An 8139-nucleotide genomic window follows, 5' to 3' on the forward strand; every position below is an offset into this window, starting at 1 on the left:
TAATATCAGAATAGTACTACAAATAATAAAATGTTCTATTGTATTAAGTTTTGTATCTATGTATATGATAATGAAATAATAATTAAAAACTCATAATACTTTATTCATCGATTTTATCAATCTATTGCTAAATCACTTTATCACATTTTTAATAAAATGAATCAACACAGTGTGGTGAGCTTTAAATAATAAAAACGCCCAATTAACCTAAATACTTATTGCGTTTTAAGGATATTATTTAAACCATTTTATAATTAAAATCTTTCTACTTAACTTCAGGTACTTACAAAATGTTGGAAGGCACTAAGATCAGCACTCCGTCGCAAATGTCGAGTATATTCGATATTGCAAAAGACACAGTTCTTTTTTTGCTACTATCATGTTACTACATCTTGGAATCGCTATTTTGGACTTTAGTGCCCAATATTATAAGACCCATGAAAAGTCTTAAAGACGAAGTAGTTCTGGTAACTGGAGGTGGTGGAGGAGTTGGCAGACAATTGGCTATTAAGTTGGCAAGGCTTGGAGCTAAAGTTGTTCTATGGGATATTAATAAGGAAGGTTAGTATTGGTTTACCAGACTTGGGAAAATAAAATTTCAATTAATTTTACTACGCATCATAAATTAATTCGATGTACTAGTAGTAGAGCTTGAAAGGTCAATCTTATTTGAGGAAACTTTTTAAATGTCAAAATTCGACATATCAAATCCAATAAGGGCAAAAGGCACACAAGACGTATATTTTAAGATAAGAGGTTAATTTAATACTTGTTAAATATGTGGCTGCTATGCATCGCCTTTCAATCTTCGGTCAATGTGAACAGCTTCCATAGATTTTATCTAGGTTACCACATTTATCAAATAAAACCCTTAATATATATAAATAACATATTTAAATCAAATTATTCCTGAGTGGAAAAATACTTTGTTTATAAAAGAAGTTGCGCAACGTTCGAGTGGACACGTGACGAAATGAAACCAACATAGCAATCAGAAAGTGTAATTTACCTTGCGACTGTAGTCGGCAACTTACATATATTTCGATACACATCAAGATATAGCTATAGCGCCTTAATGGTAGGCACCATTAAGGAGGTGTAACTGTAATAATTACCACTTTATTATTATTGTTCTATAAGAAGTACTTGGAAAAAACTAAGCCAGACCCTTGTCTGGTCTAGTATTCTATCTAGATATAGTATTTTTTTATTCTACGGATTAATTAATTAATTGTTTTTTTTTCAATTAGCTTTGGAAAAGACTTGTGCCGCACTCAGAGAAGAAGGGCACGAAGTTGCAAGTTACGAAGTCGATCTAGCAGACCGGGAATCTGTATATAAAACAGCTAAAAGGGTTAAGGAAGAGGTAAATGTTTGATAACTTAATCTTAATTTAACTTATCTATTATAATAAATGATGAGGCCGTTTTTATAATGCCAATTGAAAGTTTTTGATAACAATTATACGAGACGATGCAGCGTGTTTTGAAGGTTTTATTATATAATGATAGTATGTAATGTAAGTAACGGCGCTTCGCAATTTCACCCGATTTCAATTTTGCGTTAATTTTCTTGATTTTATTCATTCAACACATGTCCAAACATTTTTAGACCGTTTTTTTTTATCTTTAAATATGAACCTACTTGGTTTTTATACACCCAAGACATTTAAATTACTATTTTTTCCGTGATATCAGTAATATTAATTAAGTTATTTTTTAAACGCAGGTCGGAAAGGTTGATGTTTTAATTAACAATGCTGGTGTAGTTTTTGGTGAAACTTTACTGGAACTCAACGACAATGCGATTGAAACCACATATAAAGTCAACATTCTTTCCCATTATTGGGTAAGTATATTTTTTAACAATTAAAAAAGCTTTTATTTTATCTAGCATATATTATTTTTTATGAACTAATTTTGTAAAAAGATACCCTACTAGATATAGATAGAATAATGAAACAGTTTAATTTTTCAAGGAATTACTAATACATACAATTTTTTATGTTCGGATAGGACACAAAAGTAAAAAGGTTTTTTACTTCAGGCAATTAATAGGTGTTTTCGACGGGAGGAATTATAATAATCACTGACTCATATATAGCAAAAAAATCATAATATGTATCACATAAATATATTTTTTAAACATTTTCTGAATCTTTCCAGACCGTGAAAGCATTTCTACCAGACATGATCAACTCGAGTAAAGGACACATAGTAACCGTTGGTTCCGTAGCGGGTCTTCTCGGCACTTACCGTTGTACGGACTACAGCGCTACTAAATTCGCTACCGTTGGCTTTCACGAGAGCCTCTTCACGGAGCTACGGGTGAGATGAGAATTTTTATTTACAATAATAATATTACTCCAAAGATTAAGTCAGTTTCTGATGGATATAGTATTGACAGGTTCTACATAACACTTATAGTTAATTAGTTAATAATAAAGTAACCTTTCTAAATTAGGATCTTAATTAGGACTTTATAGAGATGAAAATATATGTTATAGATATAATATCTTAGTTTAATGTAAAAATAGAAAAAAGTGCCATATCTATATTAGAGATTTGTGTTTCAAAATTCTACTATATTATAGTCGTAGTATTGTATTTTTTTTAAGATATAGGTAGGTCACCTGATTGTACATTATTATTGACATTAGTGCTGTAAAAAATATTAACCACTCCTTACATCACCAATGCGCCACTAACCTTGGGAGTTAAGATGTAATGTCCCTTGTGCCTGTAGTTACACTGGCTCATTCACCCGTCAAACCGGAACACAACAACACTAAGTATTGTATACGTTTCTTTTTAAGTCAACTCTGAAGTTTGCTACCAATGATTTGATTTTTCCTGTTATCATAAATATATTTACAGGCTCACGGGCACAATAACATCCACGCGACACTGGTCTGCCCGTACTACATCAACACGGGAATGTTTGACGGAGTGACACCAAGGCTCATGCCGATGTTAGAGCCCGACTATGTGGCAGAAACCATGATCGATTCTATTCGCAAGAACGAAGTCAATTGTATTATGCCTGGTTCTGTTAGATATTTGTTGCCTCTTAAATGGTAAGATTATTTGTTTTAAGTAAAAAATAAAAAAAACATTCCGAACGAAACCCATTTCCGTCAGAAACTTTACGTATATAAATATTTTGTATCGTCAGATACGTCGTATACATAACCGAATACATACGATATTTATCCGAAACGAGTATCGAAATCAAAAGAAACTGCAAAAGAATTGTGGTGATCTTCTCATGTTAAATTGAATACAAAAATCATTTAATCAAAACATCCTTAGGTAATCCTTAAAACCTTTTAAGATACTAAATAGAAGTACCTATGTGTTTTTAAGTATTTTCGTAAATACAACACTTTACTGGGAAACTTATTTTAATATTAATAAATCTAATGTTGTGTTTAAATTTATTATCTAAATAATATAATTATGGTTGGAATACTTCTAACTATATAAAGAACTCACTATTCTGGAAAACATGTAATGAAGGAACACGTTTCAATATATCAAAAAATAATAATTACCTAATAGAAAACTATAAAGATACCTAAAACTCACAAGGACGAATATGTCGATCATAGCTAATTCCATTTCATTTTACATTGGCCACAGTCGATTTTATTGTACACGCTTAAAATAAATAAATTGTTAAATGTTTTCAGCTTACTTCCAGCAAAAATGTGTTGGGATCTAATGCATCGCGTTATGAAGGGGCCACAATCAATGATGGATTTAAAAAGGAAACCAAAAGTAGCATGAAATTATAAATTAGCATTGTATGTAGACAAGTATAAATGGAAGACTGAATGTTCTTAAAATAAAATCTATAAATATTATATTGAAATTATTCCTTTTGACATTATCCCGAAATATTTTAAATCAGAGATAAATTATAACAATTTATGTAGATATAATAGGAAATCGAAATCAAAGTAATCAAGCAAGCATGGAATTTGATAATATTTGCGTTTTATCTACACTTCGTTACTAGAGTACTTGTAAAATATTTTTTATTAGGTAATGCATATAAATATAAGTTCCAAAATAAAATTTAAAAATTGGCAATGGGTACATAAGAAAATATATATATTTGAAATAACACTAACACAAAAGTAATAAATTATTTATTATCATATAAAATTAATATCACAATTAAAATAAGTCATAGAAATAATCGAGGCCCTGCCCGAGCTCCCATATCGCAACACCGGTGCCATACTCACGAGCAAGGTCCAGTCTCTTCTGAATGGAATAAAGAGTGGGGAAAAATATCTTTTTTGTACCCTGTGATGTTCTGTAATTTACACAAAATTATTTAATTGTATTTTAAGATGACACCAAATGAAGTCATTATTTTTGAATACCTATTATGACTTATGAGTCCAAGTTTAGGAGTAATACAACAACATCTAATAAAGAAATTGATATATATCTGTCTCTAAAATATAAAAAAAGCAGAACAAAATTATATTTATTTAAAAATATAGTATAACAGATTATTAATTAGTATTTAATTTTTATTTTTTATGTATGTAGTTTAAACTGAATAAATGACTAACCTCACTTCAATATAGTTTTCCGCAGTATTATTATTGTATGTAAGAACTTGATTAGCTTTTGCGTTTTTCAATAGTTCTATATATTCAGTGCCAACAATAGGGCCTCCACCATTAGCAGTGTATGAGTTGCCGTAGAAATTCAATCCCAACAATATTTTCGCCCTTTTAGATGGATTCTCTTCCTTGCCTATTAATTTTTCGATGCAAAGTCTCATCCAATATAAAGGTGCATTCGGTCCTGACAAAGTAAATACAAAAAACTATAAATTACTCTTTTTATGATCTTTTAATAAGAATCACAATTGATTCTGTTCTCTTAATATGTTCATGTGTGCTAAGAGTGACATATACTAACAAACAAACCAATCTTTTAATTACTCATTTAAAAATTCATTACTATTTAATATAATCTATAATACTAATCATAAATGTTTTTAAATGTTTGTCTCCAACATCACACCAGACAGACTATGACATTACTTGCTTTCATATAACAATGCTGATTGTTCCTAATTATTATTATTGTTAAAAGGGACACTTTAAAGGACATATTTTGAAATTAATGTACCAAGGAACACTTTTTTAAACACCTGTTTACTTTTATCTAAAGAAACATATTGGCAGTTTTTGTTAACTGGCAAATGCAAAATCAGGTCAAAGTTATGTTTGAGGGAAGTCATATTATTTAATCTTACCAGGCTTTTGAGGATTTGAAAAGTCATATGTCATGACCGAAACAGCATGGACATAAGGATAAATTTCATTAAAAGCCTGAATGAAGAACTCATCACTAGGATAGCCTCGGAAAGGAGGATACACCAAAATTAAGCTTAAATCATCTTCAGTCATTTCCAAACCTGAAAAAGATATCAAAAGTAACAAATTAATATAAATAAATTATTTAACAGTGATTGTTTACAAAATATTACCAATACAAATAAAATGAAAAATTATCCTAAGACTAAAATATTTATTGTTTCTTGAAATAAAATGTATAGTTATAATTAAATACAATACTAACCAAATTGTTGAATAAATTTAACTGACTTGTCAATATATTTTCCAATTTGGGACATTATCTCTAAGACTATTCCATCAAACATCCATTGTCGACAGACTTTCTTTACCTCCTCAATCAGGGCCTTTTGTTCAGTCATTGAGGTTGGCTCCATGAAGAAAGCTTTCAAATCTGATGGTTGCCAATTTTCAAACAATAACCTTGGCAGAACTGTAAATGCAAATGAAAATATTAAAAAAAAAAAGTTTAATAACAAATTTCATCTCACACACATACATACACAGTATATCTATTGTTGTATAAATGAAAAAATTAAAACAACATACTTACAAACTTAACTTTGCATTAGAAAAACTATTATTTAATTACTAATATTTGTCGATAAAATTATAGAGATAATTATAATAATTTATAAAGTCTAATAAGAAGATTATTTCTAAACAAAAATAATAGAAATACTATCAAAGTGTAAAACTTTTTATAGCATACTTTTTAAATTAGTATCCATTCCTTTTTGTCTGACGGTTTTCATCCATCCGTGATCTACATCATGTAAACCAGAAACTATATAAATATTTGGAGTCTGTCTCTTAATCTGCAGCCATACTGGGGATATATAGTTGAATTTTGGAGCCCATGTCTTTGCTACGTCGTAACCTTTGTTGTTCCACTAAAATAAAATAACTCTAGTTATAAACATTATAAAAAAAATAAGAACAGTTTAATTCGTTAATATAACATGCCTATTTAATGTATAAGACTACTGTTATTGTGTTATTCGATGTTATTATAAGGTAACGCCGTTTTACTCGAAGAGTTACGTAAAACATTATGATATGATCATTTTAATTCATTGAAGGTCTACTTACAGGTGTCACATAGCCCAAAACCGTGTTTTTAAAGTTACGAATCGAAATATCCTGATGATAAGTTGCATGATATTTAAGTACGTCTTTCACATAGGGTGTTTCCACCACTAATTTTCGATCCAAAACATTATTTTTCCTAGTACCTTCTTGCGGTTTTACACCCTTTTGAGATTTTTTATCAGCCGGTGGTGATAAAGTACAAATGCACAAACTTGACATTAATAAAACTTGTATTATTGTAATTATACATTTCATCTTAGACTTCAAAACAATATAAACAATTAACAGATCTTAGCGAAAAGCTACGATAAATAACATTAATAATTTAAACCGGCACGCTAGAAATAATTATGTTGACATATAATATAATTAATAAAGCTATAGGATTTGACAGTCGAGTGCAGTGTTGACCGTTGACGCTTGACGCTATATTATTTAGGAGAGCTATATTATGTATAAATTAACTCAGATTTTTTAATTATTTTTAACATATAATGCTTCATATTTTAAATAAAACTTTCAGGATCAGATTGTAAGAACATATCATATATTACATATATTAAAGTACCTTCCAAATTATATTATTTATAAATGTTTACTACTTTAAACATAAATTCCTATTATTATTATGTAAATCAATAAAGCTTGACTTAAATCGTACATAATTTGTATTAACTTAAAAATATATATACAAATATGATAGATGGTAATTACTGTAACCGATATTAGATGGCTGTTAAAAAAAACTAATATTTATTGCTTTATGAAATGAAATTTGAGAAAATTAAATTTAAATTTAGATTTGTGTTATGTCAAGATTAAATTAAATGTATATAATTAAATAACACGTTATATTTGATCAGTTATTTAATTATTACATAAGATGTGATATGACGCAAGGATTGATTTTAGGTCCTAATTTATACCCATCTATGTTAAAGATATTTGTGAAATAGCATTGGCCATTCATCTCATCTCATGTAACATCTTCTGTAAGTTCGTAAAGACAATACATCCTTCCTGGGATAAGGCATTCAGTAATGTTATCTGTTTTGCTTACCCCGGTATGAATTGTGAAACCGTAATATTCACGTGTTTTAGCCACTGGGCCATCTCAGCTGCCTTATTAAGTCAGATAATATAAATTTATAATCACTATGTTTAAAAAACAGAAATATTTACGTCTTTTCTGAATGTTTTATCATAAAATTATTATTTAAATAGTTTTCTATTTATTCATCACGATACTTCATCACGGTATTTACCTAAATATAAAAGTAATATGTGGAAGCTACAGATATCTACTAAATCTAATAAGTTTGAATTAGTATTTAAGCCAATCCTTCGATTCTGGGCTTTCAACCTAGCTACTAAACAAACAAGGGAAGTAAAATATATTCAGCGACTAAATACTAAATTTAAAACCGAAGATAAGGGCTAGTTATATTTTAGTATGACATATACTAATATAACTAGCCTGCCTAATATATTTTTAACATAATGTTAAAAGACTGAAATAATAAAGACTTCACTCGTACTAAAAATTCAATAAAATAATATTTAAATACGTAGATGAGTAAATAATATAAATGTTTAAAAAAAAAATACCATTCAATGAAGATGACCTGCGATATAATTATTACTTTTACCTTTTGCACTCTTAC

At 28.9% G+C, this 8139-nt stretch overlaps 2 protein-coding genes across 2 annotated transcripts; one reads left to right on the top strand and one right to left on the bottom strand.

Moving 5' to 3' along the window:
• The first annotated feature begins 279 nt into the window (after positions 1-279).
• Positions 280-3865, top strand: LOC113400373 (epidermal retinol dehydrogenase 2-like). Its single transcript, XM_026639928.2, has 6 exons — positions 280-561; positions 1251-1366; positions 1729-1848; positions 2166-2327; positions 2877-3076; positions 3692-3865. The coding sequence occupies exons 1-6, from the start codon at positions 291-293 to the stop codon at positions 3786-3788; spliced, it is 966 nt and encodes a 321-aa protein (XP_026495713.2). The 5' UTR covers positions 280-290; the 3' UTR covers positions 3789-3865.
• A 273-nt stretch (positions 3866-4138) lies between these two features.
• LOC113400372 (chitinase domain-containing protein 1) lies at positions 4139-6855 on the bottom strand. The gene is made up of 6 exons (XM_026639926.2): positions 6476-6855; positions 6096-6276; positions 5610-5816; positions 5284-5445; positions 4589-4826; positions 4139-4323 (listed from the first exon to the last, which is right to left on the bottom strand). The coding sequence occupies exons 1-6, from the start codon at positions 6728-6730 to the stop codon at positions 4182-4184; spliced, it is 1185 nt and encodes a 394-aa protein (XP_026495711.1). The 5' UTR covers positions 6731-6855; the 3' UTR covers positions 4139-4181.
• Positions 6856-8139: the final 1284 nt, after the last annotated feature.

This window comes from Vanessa tameamea, chromosome 17 (assembly GCF_037043105.1).
Source record: "Vanessa tameamea isolate UH-Manoa-2023 chromosome 17, ilVanTame1 primary haplotype, whole genome shotgun sequence".
In the NCBI taxonomy this organism is placed as follows: domain Eukaryota; kingdom Metazoa; phylum Arthropoda; class Insecta; order Lepidoptera; family Nymphalidae; genus Vanessa; species Vanessa tameamea.